Source organism: Sapajus apella, unplaced genomic scaffold (genome assembly GCF_009761245.1).
Source record: "Sapajus apella isolate SASKATOON/1434 unplaced genomic scaffold, GSC_monkey_1.0 scaffold131, whole genome shotgun sequence".
NCBI lineage: Eukaryota > Metazoa > Chordata > Mammalia > Primates > Cebidae > Sapajus > Sapajus apella.
Genome location: NW_022437071.1, coordinates 3,492,565 through 3,511,232, shown reverse-complemented (window position 1 = coordinate 3,511,232; position 18,668 = coordinate 3,492,565). Strand labels below are relative to the sequence as shown.

The following is an 18,668-nucleotide window of genomic DNA, read 5'->3' as shown; positions in this document are numbered from 1 at the left end:
ACTTTTCTGTTTGTTCTTTTTGGCTCAAGAATAAACATACAGGAGCAGCAGCTCCAGCAGGCACCACAGGTTGTCGGTACAGAGCTGGGTGAACGTTTTGCCTAGCACCAAGAGTACCTGTGGGACGGAGCTACCTGCTCCCCAGAAAGAGGGGAAGCTGAAAGCAGGGACACAGGTGGTATGACTGGGTGGGTCCCACCCCCACCCCCACAAAGACCAGCAAACTGAAGCCCTCTTGCTTGAGAGTTTCGCAGCCAGCACATCAGTTCAAGTTTGGCCCGGGACAGTTGAGCTCAGTGGGAGGAAGGACGTCTGCCATTGTTGAGGCGGGTCTAAACCTACCTGTGTAAACAAAAGCCAGAGTAAGCTTACACAGTAGCTGGACTGAGTCCATGACAGCCCAGCAATGCCTCTGCAGGCAGACAAGGGACAGACTGCCTACTCAAGCAGCTCCCTGACCCCTGTGTAACCAAAAAGATGCCTCATACAGGAAAGCTCTGGCTGTCATCTGGCAGGTACCCTTCTGGGACAAAGCTACCAGAGGAAAGCTCAGGCAGCAATCCTTGCTATTCGGCAACCCCCGTGGGTGATTTGCAGGCAAGCAAGGTCTAAAGTGGACCTCCAGCAGTCCTAGAGCAGAGGGACCTGACTGTTAGAAGAAAAACTAAAACACAATAAGAAATAGCTCCAACATCAAGAGAAAGGACTTCCACTCAGAGACCCCATCTGAAATCACCAACGTCAAAGATCAAAGGTAGATAAATCCATGAAGATGGAAAGAAACCAGCACAAAAAGAATGAAATTATCAAAGACCAGAACTCTTCTCCTTCTCCAAGGGATCACAACTCCTCTCCAGCAAGGGAACAAAACAGGATGGAGAATGAGTTTGATGAACTGACAGAAGCAGGCTTCAGAAGGTGGCTAATAACAAACTTCTCTGAGCTAGAGGAACATGTTCTAACCCAATGCAAAGAAACTAAAAACCTTGAAGAAAGGTTAGACAAAATGCTAACTAGAATAACCATCTTAGAGAAGAACATAAATGACTTGATGGAGCTGAAAGACACAGCATGAGAACTTCATGGAGCATACACAAGTTTCAATCCAAATTGACCAAGTAGAAGAAAGGATATCAAAGATGGAAGATCAACTCAATGAAATGAAGCAAGAAGGCAAGATTAGAGAAAAAAGAGTAAAAAGAAATGAACAAAGCCTCCAAGAAATACTAGATTATGTGAAAACACCTAATCTATGCTTAATTGGTGTACCTGAATGTGATGGGGAGAATGAATCCAAGCTAGAAAACACTCCTCAGGATATTATGCAGGAGAAAATTCCCCAGTCTAGCAAGGCAGGACAACATTCAAATCCAGGAGATACAGAGAACATCACAAAGATATTCCTCAAGAAGAGCAATCCCAAGGCACAAAATCGTCAGATTCACGAGGGTTGAAATGAAGGAACATAGGGCTAAGGGCAGCCAGAGAGAAAAGTCAGGTCGCCCACAAAGGGAAGCCCATCAGACTCATGACACATCTCTCAGCAGAAACCCTACAAGCCAGAAGAGAGTGGGAACCAATATTCAACATCCTTAAAGAAAAGAACTTTCAACCTAGAATTTCATATCTAGCCAAACTAAGCTTCATAAGTGAAGGAGAAATAAAATCCTTTATGGACAAGCAATTGCTGAGAGATTTCGTCACTGCCAGACCTGCCTTACAAGAGCTTCTGAAGGAAGCACTAAACATGGAAAGGAACAGCCAGCACCAGTCACTGGAAAAATGTACCAAATAGTGAAGACCAATGACACAATGAAGAAACCGTGTCAACTAATGGTCAAAACAACTAGCCAGTAACCAGTAAAAATGACAGGATCAAATTCACACATAACAATATTAATATTAAATGTAAATGGCCTAAATGCCCCAATCAAAAGACACAGACTGACAAACTGGTTAAAAAGTTAAGACTCATTAGTGTGCTGTATTCAGGAGACTCTTCTCATGTGCAAAGATACACATAGACTCAAAATAAAGGGATGGAGGAATGTTTATCAATCAAATGGAGAACAAAAAAAAAGGAGGGCTTACAATCTTAGTTTCTGATAAAATGGACTTTAAACTAACAAAGATCAAAAGAGACAAAGAAGGGCATTACATAATGGTAAAAGGATCAATGCAACAAGAAGAGCTAACTATTCTAAATATATATGCACCCAGTACAGGAGCACCCTGATATATAAAGGAAGTTATTAATGACCTACAAAGAGACTTAGACTCCCATACAATAGCAGAAGGAGATTTTTAATACCCCACTGTCAATATTAGACAGATGAATGAGACAGAAAATCAACAAGGATATCCAGGACATAAATGCAGATGTGGGCCAAGTGGACCTAATAGACATTTATAGAACTCTCCACCCCAAATCCACAGATATACAGTGTTCTCAGCACCACATTGCACTTACTCTAAAATTGACCACATAATTGGAAGTAAATTACTCCTCAGCAAGTGCAGAATAATGGAAGTCATAACCATCTCTCAGACCACAGTGCAATCAAATCAGAACTCAGGATTAAGAAACTCACGCAAAACCACACAACGACACAGAAACTGAACAACCTGCTCCTGAATGATGACTGGTTAAACAATGAAATGAAGGCAGAAATAAAGATGTTCTTTGAAATCAATGAGAATGAAAATACAACGTACCAGAATCTGGGACACATGTAAAGCAGTGTCTAGAGGGAAATTTATAGCAATAAATGCCCACATGAGAAGTGAGGAAAGATCTAAAATCAACACCCTATCATCAAAATTGAAAGAGCTAGAGGAGCAAGATTGAAAAAAAAAATTCAAAAGCTAGCAGAAGACAAGAAATAACTGAGATCAGAGCAGAAGTGAAGGAGATAGAGACACAAAAAAACCCTTCAAAAAATCAATAAATCCAGGAGCTGTTTTTTTGAAAAGATCAACAAAATAGACCTTTAGCCAGACTAATAGAAAAGAGAGAAGAATCTAACAGATGCAATAAAAAATGATAAAGGAGATATCACCACCAATTCCACAGAAATACAAACTACCATCAGAGATTACTACAAGCAACTCTATGCACATAACCCAGTAAACCTGGTAGAAATGGATAAATTCCTGGACACTTATTCCCTCCCAAGACTAAACCAGGAAGAAGCTGAATCCTTGAATAGACTAACAAGGCCTGAAGTTGAGGCAGCAATTAATAACCTACCAACCAAAAAGTACCCAGATCCAGACAAGTTCACAGCCAAATTCTACCAGAAATACAAAGAGGAGCTGGTACCATTCCTTCTGAAACTATTCCAAACAATATAAAAAGATGGAATCTTCCCTAACTCATTTTATGAGACCAACATCATCCTGATACCAAAACCTGGCAGAGACACAACTGAAAACGAAAACTTTAGGCCAATATCCATGATGAACATAGATGCAAAAATCTTCAACAAAATACTGGCAAACTGCATGCAGCAGCACATCAAAAAGCTTATCCATCATGATCAAGTAGGCTTCATCCTGGAGATACAAGGCTGGTTCAACATATACAAATCTATAAACATAATCCATCACATAAGCAGAACCAAGGACAAAAACCACATGATCATCTCAATAGATGCAGAGAAGCACTTTGACAAAATTCAACAATCCATTATGCTAAAAACTCTCAATAAACTAGGTATCAATGGAACATATCTCAAAATAATAAAAGCTATTTATAACAAACCCACAGCCAATATGATACTGAATGGGCAAAAACTGAAAGCATTCCCTTTGAAAACTGTCACTAGACAAGGATGCCCTCTCTCACCATTCCTGTTCAACATAGTATTGGATTTCTAGCCAGAGAAATCAGACAAGAAAAAGAAATAAAGGGTATTCAATTAGGAAAAGAGGAAGTCAAATTGTCTCTGTTTGCAGACAACATGATTGTATATTTAGAATAACCCATTGTCTCAACCCAAAATCTCCTTAAGCTGATAAGCAACTTCAGCAAAGTCTCAGGATACAAATTCAATGTGCAGAAATCACAAGCACTTCTATACACAAATAACAGACCAACAGAGAGCCAAAACATGAGTGAACTGCCATTCACAATTGCTACAAAGAGAATAAAATACTTAGGAATACAACTAGCAAAGGATGTGAAGGACCTCTTCAAGGAGAACTACAAACCACTGCTCAAGGAAATAAGAGAGGACACAAGCAGATGGAAAAACATTCCATGCTCCTGGTTAGGAAGAATCAATATTGTGAAAATGGCCATACTGCCCAAAGTAATTTATAGATTCAGTACTGTCCCCATTAAGCTACCATTGACCTTCTTCACATAACTGGAAAATAACACTTTAAACTTCATATGGAACCAAAAGACAGCTGGTATAACTAAGACAATCCTAAGCAAAAAGAACAAAGCTGGAGGCATCATGCTACCTGACTTCAAACTATACTACAAGGCTATAGTGATCAAAACAGCAGGGTACTGGTACCGAAACAGAGATGTAGACTAATAGAACAGAACAGAGGCCTCAGAAGTAATGCCGCACATCTAAAACCATTTGATCTTTTACAAACCTGACAAAAACAAGCAATGGGGAAATGATTCCCTGTTTAATAAATGATTTTGGGAGAACTATTGCCTAGCCATGTACATAAAGCTGAAACTGGACCCCTTTCTTACACCTTACAGTAAAATTAACTCCAGATGGATTAAAGATTTAAACATAAGACCTAACACCATAAAAGCTCCAGAAGAAAACCTAGGCAAAACCATTGAGGACATAGGCATAGGCAAGGACTTCATGACTACAACAACAAAAGCAATGGCAACAAAAGCCAAAATAGACAAATGGGATCTAATTGAACTTAAGAGTTTCTGCACAGCAAAAGAAACAATCATTAGAGTGAACTGGCAACTAATAGAATGGGAAAAAATTTCTGCAAGCTACCTATTTGACAAAGGGCTAATATCCAGAATCTACAAAGAACTAAAGCAGATTTACGAGAAAACAAACCCATTCAAAAGTGGGTGAAGGACATGAACAGACACTTTTCAAAAGAAGACATTTATGAGGCCAAGAAACATATGAAAAAATGCTCATCATCACAGGTCATTAGAGAAATGCAAATCAAAACCACATTGAGATACCACCTCACGCCAGTTAGAATGGCTATCATTAAAAAACCTGGATACAACAGATGCTGGAGAGGATGTGGAGAATAGGAACACTTTTACACTGTTGGTGGGAGTGTAAACGAGTTCAACCATTGTGGAAGACAGTGTGGTGCTTCCTCAAGGACCTAGAAATAGAAATTCCATTTGACCCAGCAATCCCATTACTGGGTATATACCCAAAGGACTATAAATCATTCTATTATAAAGACATGCACACGTATGTTATTTGTGGCATTGTTTACAATAACCAAGTCCTGGAACCAACCCAAATGCCCATGGATGATAGACTGGACAAAGAAAATGTGGCACATGTACACCATGGAATACTATGCAGCCATAAAAAATGATGAGTTCATGCCATTTGTAGGGACTTGGATGAACCTGGAAACCATCATTCTCAGCAAACTGATGCAAGAACAGAAAACCAAACACACCACATCTTCTCACTCATAGGCAGATAGATGTTGAACAATGAGAACACATGGGCACAGGGAGGGGCAACATCACACACTGGTGTCTGTTGGGGGATACAGGCTAAGGGAGGGACAGCAGGGAGTGGGGAGGTTAGGGGAGGATAACATTGGGAGAAATGCCTGATGTAGGTGACGGGGAGATTGAGACAGCAAACCACCATGGCATGTGTGTACCTATGCAACAATCCTGCAGGATCTGCACATGTACCACAGAACTTAAAGTACAATTAAAAAAAAAAAAAAAAAAAAAAGCTCTCTCCTCATTAAATAACAACTCTCTGCCCCAACAACTCTCTGAATTAAATAACCACCCTTTCCTCTAACAACTCTATCCCCATTAAATGACAGCTCTCTCCCCCAACCACTCTACCCATTAAATAACAACTCTCCCCCAACAACTCTATCCCCATTAAATAACAACTCTCTTCCCATTCAATAACAATTCTGTCCCCATTAAAAAACATCTCTAGTCCCAAGAACTCTCCCATTAAATGACAACTCTCTTCCGAGCAACTCTACCCCCGTTAAATAACAACTCTCCCCATTAAATAACAACTCTCTCCCCCAACAACTCTCTTCCCCAACAACTCTCTCTCCATTAAATAACAAATGTCTCCTTCAGCAACTCAAAAAAAAAAAAAAAAAAAAAAGAATAAACATACATTATACTTTTAAAGAACACAGAGAGGGAGAGGGAAAGAGGAAATATTTTTCCCATCAGATTTCAGAAGCCATGTGTATCTTATCATCAAAAGGGAAACTATTGAAGATCAATTTGTTTGTGAAAACAAAATTATGTAAGAAACTATTTAAAAGATTAGAATGGGTATAATTTACCTTCATATTAATTGCTGTTTATCTGGATTTTCCAAAGTGGTAATATTAAAAATGTAATCCATAGGATAATAATATTTGAATATTAATAATCAGAGAAATGTTCTGACTAGAAAGATGATTTTTGACACAGCTTGAATATTCCTAATTTGGAAATCTGACATCTGAAATGTTCTAAAGTCTAAACTTTTTGAGCTCTGACATGACGCTTAAAGGAAATTGTTCACTGGAACATGTAAGATTTTACATTTTTGGATTAGGGATGCTGAACATAATGCAAATATTCTAAATTTTTTTAATCCAAAATTTGAAACAACTCTAGTCCCAAGCATTTCAGAGAAGGGATACTCAACCTGTACGTAACTCAACCTGGAAGGGCAAAATAGTAACAGCACATTGTAAAGACTAGCATAGCTAGAGACATGTTCACATTGGCCAGTTCTCTGAAATACTATAGATTTTACTGTTACAGATGAGGGAACAGTATTTTCAATCACCAAATATAAAAATCCCAGTAATAGCATGGAATGTGTATATCAAAGATTTGGACATGAGACAAACTATCTGTACTCCTATTGTTAGGGATTTTTAATCTTTGTAATCCTCTCTGTAGAATATATTTTATTTCTTATTTTTAACATTAATATACCTGCTTTGTCTTTGTTCATTTTCTAGTTGACCATCAGCAGCTACAAGTTTGCTTTCTTTCTTCGAATAGGAAATGCAATATTTTTCCCTTATGCAAAGCTCTATGTGAGAAAATGGAAAAATAAGTATTTTCCATGCCTTTTTTCCGAATAAAAGGTTTCTAGTTGGTAGATTTTTAAGTCCTAATTTGGAATGTATTACAAAATAAGAGTCTACGTCCAGTGTATATTGTTTATTTTGCATGTTTTAAAAGTAAAGTCCTATTTGGTTTTTTAAATAACGTTTTCACTTTGATTTTCTTTGATAAAATTAAATTGCCTTGATAATAAATAATAAAAGTTTCTAGTTCATATTTGCTTGCTATCTCTCCCCTTAGAGTTACAGTGGCAGTAAAATGAATGAAAGAATGAATTAAAGTGAAATGAATTATTTTCTACTTTTCTGACATATACTGTGATTCACTCTGTATAAAATTGCCAGTGGATAGTTTCAGGACTGTGCCACTTAGGGTTTTATAGAGCTGACTCAGCTGAACTGAATTAATGATTGATTTCTAAAAGCTTCCCTTAAGTAAACTTAATCTATTTTTGCCTGTTTATATCCTAGGTGCCCAAACCAGTAGATTATTCTTGCCAACCCTGGTAAGTATTAAAAATGTTTATGTAGCTAAGTTGAAATACCATACCCTTAGCTCCAGGATGCCTTAAATGTGGGGGTAGTAAACCATATTCCATTTCCATTTGTCTTGGCTAACAGTGTTTTCAGATGTAACAAAACACCGTAATGAATTCATGTATTGCTGACCTTTCTATATCTTTATCTGAGAGGGAGGTGCATGTACATGCATCAGTGCCCAGTTGCCCTTGACTGATCATTTAAAGTTTATAACAGCCACAGAAAGGATTGGAACATATGCATATGTATTTTATATTTTATAGATTTGATAAAGCAGAGAAAAAATGATTTCATTTTCTGAAACTAAAAATTAGCTCAAAAAAGGACAGTAGTAGATTCTTGTTTTAATTTTTTATTGTTTTAGAGATGGGGTCTTGCTTTGTCGCCCAGGATGGAGTGCAGTGGTGTGATCATAACTCACTGCAGCCTTGAACTCCTGGGCTCAAGTGATCCTCCAAAATGCTGGGATTACAGGTGTGAGCCACTGTTCCTGACTGACAATAGTAGCTTCTAAAAATAAAATTTACAGCATACAATATGGGAGCAACAAAATATGTCATAAGGATGGGGCGCCCTTACCACTTAAAGGCTGACAGTATCATTAACAAAACCAAGGAAGTGTAGTGGATGGTAATTATTAATTTTCTAGATATCTTTAACTATTAAAAATATATTTAGGATCCAGAATAGTTATGATTATAATAACTAATACATACTGAGTATTTATGCTTTGTGCTGTACATGTTTTATTTTGTTTCTTCGACATATGTATAAGAAAAGTAGTGGTGATTGTTGTTATTTTTATGCATGAAGAAACAAAGAAACAGAACATGCAACTAGTGAGTGGTAAAGCTGGAATTCCAAGTTATGCCATCTGTACATTGCTCTACTGCCCCCAAAATACAGAATGTGGGCACATTACTCATTCTGATTTGTTTTCCTGAATTTTGTATTTGACTCCTCTTAAAAAGAATGAATCTATTTTGATTTTCTTGATATTTAAATACATGTATAAAAATGAGAGATCAGAATACATATATAAATGAAATATCCTGGGAATATATAGTACTAGTTGGGTTTGCATGTTACCATGTGAATTATCTAATTTTTTTTTTTTTACATATTCTGATTATTTTCTGTTCTATAACAAAAGCATGGAAAATCCTGAGTTACTTTTTAAAGTGTAGGAATCCATTGTGCAGGGTACAGGATTCTCCTATTCAGGCCCTACCCCACCTGCCCTCTGGCAGTCACTCACTTTTGCCTTCTGTAGTTACTGTCTACCCTCCCTGAAATCCCTCCCTGGGCCTCAGCACTGAGCTTGCTGAAGAAATTGCAGCATGTTTGTGATAGAACTGGAAATGTACTTCGTTTTTACCTGATTGAAGACAATTTGAAGTCATTAGTGTCTGTGGAATTTTAAACTATAGTCCTGAAAGAAATTATATTTGGAGACCAGAGCTGATAGCATTGACAATCAAACTAAAAAGCATCAGGAACTGTTAAAAATCTTGAAAGTGCGATGATTAAGTTTCTTCTCTTACACCATTTTTCATGTAACTGGGCATTATAGTTACAAAGGTAATGGGTTGAGAGATAAATACTGCTACCTCAAACTGCATGAATTTTATGAAATAAACTTATCAGGTACCTGAGAACCTTCAGGGCACCAGAGGATAGATTTTGTACCCTTGTTTTAAAATGCACCCTTGCCAGTATGTAAAATCCTACTGAAAATATGACCAGTTATAATAATATTATTCTGAGAAAAGCAAAATGTTCAGGCAGAGGTAAAACCTTGAAAACAGGAAGAAATATATAGTAGAACTTTAAAATTACTTTTCCTTTTTTCTTGAGCAACCTGAACGATCTATTTAAACTAAGCAAGCAGTTTGATGTGAAATGTCTTCTGCTAGGGAACAAAATGATCACTACTCCAGAAAATAAAACCTTCAGTTTTAGAAATACTAAACTATTTAGAGAAAATTACATTGTATAATGGTATGGTAGTTCTCAAGTCACTGAGAAGTTAAGTATCATCAACTATATTATCTACTCATTATTTCTACACTTAAAACTAAGTTGTTTCCACAAGGTAAATTTTGTCTCTTGCATACAGAATGAAATAAATAGAAAATTAAGATGATTGTCTTTAATAATCTGTGTTTTGGGGTATCAAAAGACAGAAAAGAGATTTGGAACTGCACACTGGGGAACTGTCTGAAAACCTGTATGCAGAACAAGAGATAGATGCCAGGGTCCCTGCCTTTTCTCTTAGGAGTCAGACAAATTGCCTTTTCCTGCAGTGGCAGGAGACACTGATATTAGAAGCTATATTATGTGGAAAAGATGAATCATATAGAACCTAGATTTGGAAAGATCAAGCCCATCAGAGACTGGGGAGATGCCATTCTGAAAACAGGGCTCTGCATACTGAGTGATGATGCTCTCCAGCTCTCTCGTAGCTCAGGTTTAGCACCATGGCAGCTGGGTCCCATATATACATACTTCCCTGTCTTGGTATTCAGGCAGGAATTTGGAAGATTTTTGGCTAAAGAAACAAAATAGAGTTAAAAATCTAAAATCCAGACCTTTGGGTGTTTCCCAGCCTAGTCCTCAGGTGCTTATCAAATGATCAGACCTGGCCGGGCACAGTTGCTCATGACTGTAATCCCAGCACGTTGGGAAGCTGAGGCAGATGGATCATGAGGTCAGGAGTTCGAGACCAGCCTGGCCAACATAGTGAAACCTCACCTCTACTAAAAATACAAAAAATTAGCCCAGTGTCATGGCGGGTGCCTGTAATCCTAGCTACTCAGGAGGCTGAGGCAGGATAATTGCTTGAACTCCGGAGGCAAAGATTGCAGCAAACCAAGATCGCACCACAGCACACCAGCCAGGCAACGGTGCGAGGCTTCATCTCAAAAAAACTAAAAATCAAAGATCAGACTCCTACACAATGGACCTACTTTGGTGCTCACACACACAGAGCTTCCAGTCAATCGTGGATGCATCCCTCTTAAGTAGGAACAAACAACAAAGATTAACCGTACATTTGAGAAAACCCTTGAACTAAAAAAAAAAAATAAAGAAAGAAAGAAATTTGAAAATACAGATTAGAGTGAGCAGATGACTTAAAAAAACTTTTATTTGCATCTTCAAAATTAAAAGAAAACATAAGTTCATTGGAAGTAAACTTGATGTTTTAAAAAATGATCAAAATAAAAAGGAGTTCTTACAAGTTAAATATTGTAGAAGACTTGGAAAATAAAGCAGAGCAAATCTTCTAAAAAGTCTGAAATAGATAATATGGGAGAAATGATATGGAAACTAAGCTATTGACTCGGAGGATACAGCATTCAAGTAGTAGTAATTCCAGAAAGAGAAAACAGAGGACAGCAATTATCTAAGAAATGATACAGAAATTTCTCAGAACTGAAAGACATGCGGCTCCAAATTAAAGATGCTTCTAAAAGGCCAGGAAAATGTATATTTAAAAAAACCCACATTATCATGAAATTTTGCAGTATAGAGAATACAGAAAGAATCTGAAGGTTTCTAGGGAGAAAAAAATCAGATCACATACAGAGAATTAGAAGTGTCATTGAATGGAATTTAAAAGACAATGGATCAATGTATTATTATTTGAGAGGCAAAATAATTTCTCATCTAGAACTCTTTACCCAATAGCCAAACAGTGAATATTTTAATAATATTCATAGCCAAACTATGAATTACTAGGTAAAATAAAATATTTTTATAGATGTGGGACTTTAGAGTGTTACACCCTGTATATATTTACAGAAAACTGAAGGATGAGCTAGTAAACCAAGGAAGAGGGAGATACAGAAGCTGGGAAGGGGTAGCAAAGAGAGGTATATCGGGACTACAGTAAGTCAACAGGCTTAGTAGAGCAAGCAGTATCAATTAGAAGAGAGTGGAGGGCTCAGAAGAAAAGTCTCCACAGAGAAAATTAACAGGTAGATTATGTGGTTGTCCTAATCCAATTAATGTAGCTATAGGCTAATTATCTCTTATTCAAAATGCTTGAGATCAAATTTCAGATTTTTTTCAGATTTTGGAATGTTTGCATATATATATGAGATATATTCAGGATGGGACCCAAGTCTAAACACAAAATGTATTTATGTTTCATATATACCTTATACACAAAGCCTGAAGGTCATTTTATATAATACTTTAAATTTTGTGCATGACAGTTTCGGCTGCATTTTGACAGCAGTGTGCATTCAAACCATAGCAATGGTGTTGAAAAATGTATTATTGGGAGGTGTATTTGGAGAATTTGGAAAGAAACTATGATAGAGACAAAGAATTTGAATAAACAAAAACATAAGCAATTTTATTTTGGAGGGCAGATATTCTTTGAATGGGCACCATGCCAAAACTGGGCCAGATGACAGCTTGGCTTTGTAGAGAAAGACAAGAGGGAGGAACAGCACTGTAAAGGAGTCAGCACAGGTGGCAGGGGGAAGATGATTTTTCTTCCTGAAATCATCTAAAATTGATAAGAAATAGTCATCTAATTGTTTAGAAATAGACAAGTAGAAATAAAAAATAGGTACAATGTTTGAAATGGGACTTGGAGTATAATGCTGGTCTAATGGAATACTGCTGCTGCTTTTTCATTATAATTATTATAATGTAAATAGACTTTTAAAACTATGTTAATGCATAACTTTGATAAAAATGCATACACTAAATACTAATTGTGATAAATGCCATGAAAATAGGGCTACTGTAATGAGAATAATGGAGTAGGTAGTACAAGATGCAGGACAACGTTCTTTAGATGATATGGTCAGAAAAGACTCTTATAAACCTGAACAATGAAAAGAAATATTGTGTTGATAGAGGGTGAGTGTTTCCAGACAAGGGTACAGTCTGTGAGAAGACTCTAAGCTCAAAAGGAGCTTGAGAAACTCCTGGATCTGAAAGAAGGCTGGAGACTAGTTATGGAGGATGTAAGAGATAAAGTTGAAGAGAGGTAGGCATGAGTCAGACTATACTAGGTCCTAGTAGTTCATGAGTTGTTAGAACTTTTCTTTTAACCCAAGGTACCATCTTCACAAAATGCCCTTAGTTTCTCTTTTATACTTGGTGGAAACCTAACATGTCTTCTCTCAACAAACTTTTATTGAATGCCTGCCATATGCATTTTAAATGAATATCTAGTTTGTGTTGGAGGTTGATGTTTATACTGAGTTATATGAGTCTATATGTGAACCAGAGGATTTTCTGCTATATTAATTATTTGACTAACTTTGAAAGAGAACCAATCTAAACAGAATTTTTCCTTTAAGTTGTATTGGCCAAAATCTCTGATGTTTCTTGCCAGGAGACTTTACACCTATGTTTGATGTGAGGGGTCATTAAAGAATATTTTAAGACTGAATACGCCTTTTATTATTATAGTTATTATGGAATTTGTTTAAGGCTAACAAAGTCTCGGGAGATTAAATTCTGTTTTTAAAAATATCTACCTTTTAAAACTAAATTTTACTCATTACTAATTTCTTAAGAAAATGTGTTATCAAAATTGTGGACTATATGAATTAATCTCATATTAAAAAATAATTATTAAAAATAACTTAATTGTCACTAGAATTTTCTTTAAAAAGACTCTTATCACAAGGTCAAGAGATCAAGACCATCCTGGTCAACATGGTGAAACCCCGTCTCTACTAAAAATACAAAAAAAATTAGCTGGGCATGGTGATGCGTGCCTGTAATCCCAGCTACTCAGGAGGCTGAGGCAGGAGAATTGCCTGAACTCAGAAGGCGGAGGTTGCGGTGAGCCAAGATCGCGCCATTGCCCCCCAGCCTGGGTAAAATGGGGAAAACCCCCGTCCAAAAAAAAAAAAAAAAAAAAAAGACTCTTAAAGGAGATTTCATTTTATAGTCTATATAGAATAGCTAAAATAAGTATGCCCGTGTATCTTATGCAGGGCAGTGTCTTCCTACAAGCCTTTTCCTTCCTGTCCCCAGGCTCTCCACAACTGTCTTTTAACCTGATACCTACTGACTCCTCTTTGTCCTGTTTATTTACTAGGTACTTAGTGGATATTAGGCACTGTTCATTTTGCTGTTGTTAGCTTTGTAGAGCATTTGTGTTTGGACATATTAAAGGACCTTTTTTCTGATTTATTTTTCTTAAACAATGTACTTAGTATAGAATTACCAACAGCTCAGATCTGCCACTAAATTAAATATTGAGAGATACTTACTTTTAGCCTCTGTTCTCTTCCAGGTATATTATCCAAAATTTCTGTGTCATTGTGTTTTACAGGTATGCTGGAGCAATGGAAAGATTACAAGCAGAGACTGAACTTATTAATAGGGTAAATAGTACTTACCTTGTGAGGCACAGGACCAAAGAGTCAGGAGAATATGCAATTAGCATTAAGTAAGTAGGACAAGTACTTTTGCAGAAATAGATTTCCTGTTTTTATAATTGCATAGACCATCTGACATGCATAACACTGAAGTTGAAAACCGAAGTTCTAATTGCAGCAGGAATAATGCACCTATCCAGACAGTTCATTAATACTTGAAAATATCTCTTAGAAAACAGTAATAAGTGTTATAGGCTTCTAATTGGCATATTAGATTTCTTTCATAACATTGTATTTTTGTGGTTTGATTTGTATCTATTTCTAGTGAATTCTAACAGTATAAATTTCTCGATTTTTGTCTTATTTTTCTATGTTTTCAAACTGAACTTAATAAATTGAGCATAATGATTAGTCAAATCCAATCTCCCTTCTCACTTCAAATATTGGTTGTATCTTCAACCAATCTAGTAAACATATTTTGTTAATTAGCTGTCACCAGTGTATTGGCATAGGTATATATTTTGTCTGCAGAATTAATGCCTATAATGTTATTGGGGCATGCCCTCTGGTAATTACTGATTTCTACTGATTAAAAACACATTTATATTCATAAGTTATTCATTGCCCACAGGTACAATAATGAAGCCAAGCACATCAAGATTTTAACAAGAGATGGCTTTTTTCACATTGCAGAAAATAGAAAATTTAAAAGTTTAATGGTAAGCATTGATTATTTCTTTTCAATCTAGGATCCTTATTTTTCTTTTGTTAGAAAGGTCATTTTAATTCTATAGTTTCTTGGATATTTGGTTAACTGAAAAATTACTTAAAGAGAATCATATTCTAATTTTGCAACACAATCCTGAAAATTCTAATTTAAAAATCTCTAAGTTTTATATTGCTCAAATCATATTCTTCATTATAAATTTTTTGCAGGTTTTAAATAACATTTCAGTCTATATTTTTATGACACTTAGAGCAATGCCAAATTCAAATATAAATACAATAAACTTCTATTTGTGTGAGTTTTGGTTTGTGTTTAAATGACACAGCAGATTTTTAATATACCTGTCTTTCCTCTTTGTTCTTCCTTTGTATCTATGCCCTGCTTCAGGCAGATGACAGCATTTTAAATCATAACACAAAAAGTTGTAATTAGTAAAATAAGTCTAACATTTAGGTTCTATTTATATAAAATGTAATAAAGTCAAATTGAAAAGATTTTTGTATTTTTCTGCTATTTTAAGTGATCTCTGCTGTGTTTCTCATTCATTACCTTGAATAATTATGCATTAACAAGGTAACATTTTTGCCACTTAACAGTTGATATTTAATAGGAATTGTATATTTAAATGGAAATAGTATATTGTCAAAACACATCAAATGAATAAGGATTATTCCCACAGTTTAAAAAAATACAACCTATTCACTCTTGTTAACGTAGAAGAATATTTCATGTATGTCATTTAAATAATGTGTATATGTCATCATATATGCATTGCTAACAGTAAACTGTAAGTTCACATTGCCTTAAATGGTCTCAAGTGTGTTTCTCAAGTTTGGTAGTTTCTTGAGATAATGAAGAATTTGGATATAGGACATAAGATGCATTTGCACTGCTAAGTACTTTGAGTAACAGTGAGAAGGACCACTCATTGATTGAACCATTAATCAAATGATACATACTGCATCCTTCCAGAAAACATCTCAAAGCACTTTGCAGTTATTGGTGTTAACAATAAAGTTAAACTGAGTGTAAGGGAGCCTTACAAAGCAGGCCAGCTTGAATACCTTATCCAAAAATTTAGAACTGCTTCAAGGCAGGTGTCAGTGTTTTAAAGAAATTGAAGCATCTTGAGTTGAAAGATAAATAAGAAAATCTCTGTGGATGTAAAGATCATTCCCCAGTTCAAAATCTAAGGATGAGCAGCAAGGTCATGTCCTGGAAAATGTAAACTCTGTCAAATTTGTAACCAAGATCCAGGCATCTTCCCTGCTGGAAGTGACTTACATTCTGTTGAAACAAGTAGGCTGAGCACAGAGAGAATTGGACCAGAGGAGGTTCTTCATAAAATGAAAACCTGGAAAGGAGGTGGTAAGTGGATGCACAAATAATGAATGACAGGCACAGCTGAGACCCGATAAAAGCATGCACTGGGGCTCTCCACATCTCTGCAAGACACACCAGCTTGAGCCTTCACCTGCAGAACTTCCTTGGCTGGTAATGAGGCTGCTCCACGGCGTTACAGTTAATATGGGACTTAAAAAACTACTGCAGGGGAGCATCACTTGAACCTAGGAGGCAGAGGTTGTGGTGAGCCAAGATCGCACCATGGCACTCTAGCCCGGGCAACAAGAGCAAAACGCCATCTCAAAAGAAAAATAAAAAGGAAAAAACTGCTGCAGGGCCAAAGATAAATGCCAGCCTTGCAGACTGAAAGCAGCAAAAGTAACTCCCATCAGAGGAGACAAGCAAAGAAGATGAAAAGGAATAGTCACTGGAAAGGGCCAATCAATTTAGCTTTGTGTCACCTGGGTTCAGCTCAAGGCAGTTCTTCAGAAGCCAAGGTTAGATGTGAAAAGCCAGTAATACCACGGTGACCTGGATTAATAGACATGGATGCCTGAGTCTCTATCTGCATGTAAAGCTGTGATTATAATGAAAGCAATACAGTCCCAGCATTCATAAATTTGTGCAAAAGAGCCTTAAAAGTTTATGCAATGATGTTCTCTGAGAAAGGAATTAAAAGTACTTGTCACAGTACTAAAATAGGCTTCCCTTATATGTTATGTATAAAATCTCAACAGTGCCGCTATTAGACACGTGCATATATATTTCTTTCCTCCATATCTGGGGATGTTTTGTAAGGAAGCACGGATTACAGCATGTTAAAGGGAAGGGACTAAGAATTTTAGCAAACCAAAATGAAACTAACAAACATTAGCAAAGGATGTAATTGTGAAAAGAGAAACAAGGAGCTGAAAAAAAAAAATCTCAATCTCAGAAAAGCGCTTTTGTCAGATTTAGCAAATAACTGGAAAAATTGCTGAAGAGGCTGCTGAACCAGTCTGAAGCTACTCCTTTTTGTTTCATTTGTGGGGCAAATTTGTATTGAGTCCTTACTGTGTGAAATCACTTTCTGGAGAACTCAGAAAGACTCACCCATTCTAAAAAGAAGCTTAAGAAGAAGTAAATATGTCTATACGAAGAACCTCACAATAGAGCAGTCCTTTGAACCTAGGCTGGGAAATGCCACATTGATACTTGATCAGAAGGAATGGCTCATATTCTAGTAACCGGAACTCCTGGAAAGAGGTAGAAGGTGATTAATTAGTGTAAAGGCTCCTCAAAATCAATATCGTGCAAACTTCAAGGAGTTACCTTTTATCATGTTGGAGTCAAATAACACACTTCTCTATTATAAGGAGTGATCTGTGGATTTGAGTTGTTATTTCTTAAGAATAGTTCAGTATCCTCTTATTATTGGTATTAGTATACTCTTCTATCTGTGAAACACAACAGGGTCTGGAATTAAATTTAAATCTGGAAAGCGCATAAAACATAAGCCAACTCCAGAGCTGCTTTTAAATTAACTGGTTTCTCAATGAGAAGATTGGCCTTAGGTGGTTATGGCCTAACCTTTTTCCCTTGAGTTTCAATAGCTTGGTTAATCAAAATCTTTGTTTTTCTTAGTCATTAAATTCAAATCCTAAATGAATTTCTGTATCCAGATTACAAGGCATTAATTTTGTTCTAATTTTTATGTATGCCAGACAGTCCATGTCCAAATGCTGTTTATAAACCATCTCCATTGCCTGTTTCCTTGGTAATTGGAATGACTGGCTCTCACTCATTATTTTTCAGAGACTTGAATTGTTGACACTGCTGTGTCAGTGTGAGATAAGAAAAGCTTAGCGATTTCTTTTGTTTAGAGTCTTCTTATTTACTTGTTGTACCTGAAGGTCAATGACTGTTAAAGCCGGGGTGGATTAGACTAAAATACAGAAAGCATAAAGGCAAATTGGAAAAGATCCATGGTGACACTATTTAATTCTACCCAGTTAGAAACATGTAGGAAGATTTACCTTCATAAGAATGTAAAAAGGGAACTAAAATATCTTCCATGCTTAGTGAAGTGATAAAGAGTATTTTGCAGCTTACTAAGATGTATGACCCTAGGCCTTGGAAAAGTCATTTTTTCTTCCATAAAATTTGGGGGTGGGTGAGTCTTAATCACCAAATCCTTTTTCAGTATGATAATTCTGTAGTTTCTAGCCAAATTCATGTAAGTTGTAATTCACAGTAATTCATAGCAAAAATTATAAAATTCATGTTACCTGTAACAAAATTATGTTGAAGTTCAAAGCTATGGCTTTTAATTCCCTTCAAGTTTGTTTTCAAATTTGCTAAAGAAAATAACACATTTTACTCAATTTAAGTAATAAGACTGGGAGAAAACTCTTTGGTAT

The 18,668-nt window shown here is 36.3% G+C and overlaps 1 protein-coding gene across 2 annotated transcripts in view; it reads left to right on the top strand.

Moving 5' to 3' along the window:
- The window catches only part of VAV3 (vav guanine nucleotide exchange factor 3), a 391,549-nt gene that overhangs the window by 347,495 nt on the left and 25,386 nt on the right, over window positions 1-18,668 (top strand). For both annotated transcript variants that reach the window (XM_032262870.1, XM_032262869.1), the window contains exons 22-24: window positions 7,774-7,808; window positions 14,153-14,269; window positions 14,830-14,917. In XM_032262870.1, coding sequence (XP_032118761.1) covers window positions 7,774-7,808; window positions 14,153-14,269; window positions 14,830-14,917 — 240 coding nt within the window. The remainder of the gene's footprint in view (window positions 1-7,773; window positions 7,809-14,152; window positions 14,270-14,829; window positions 14,918-18,668) is intronic.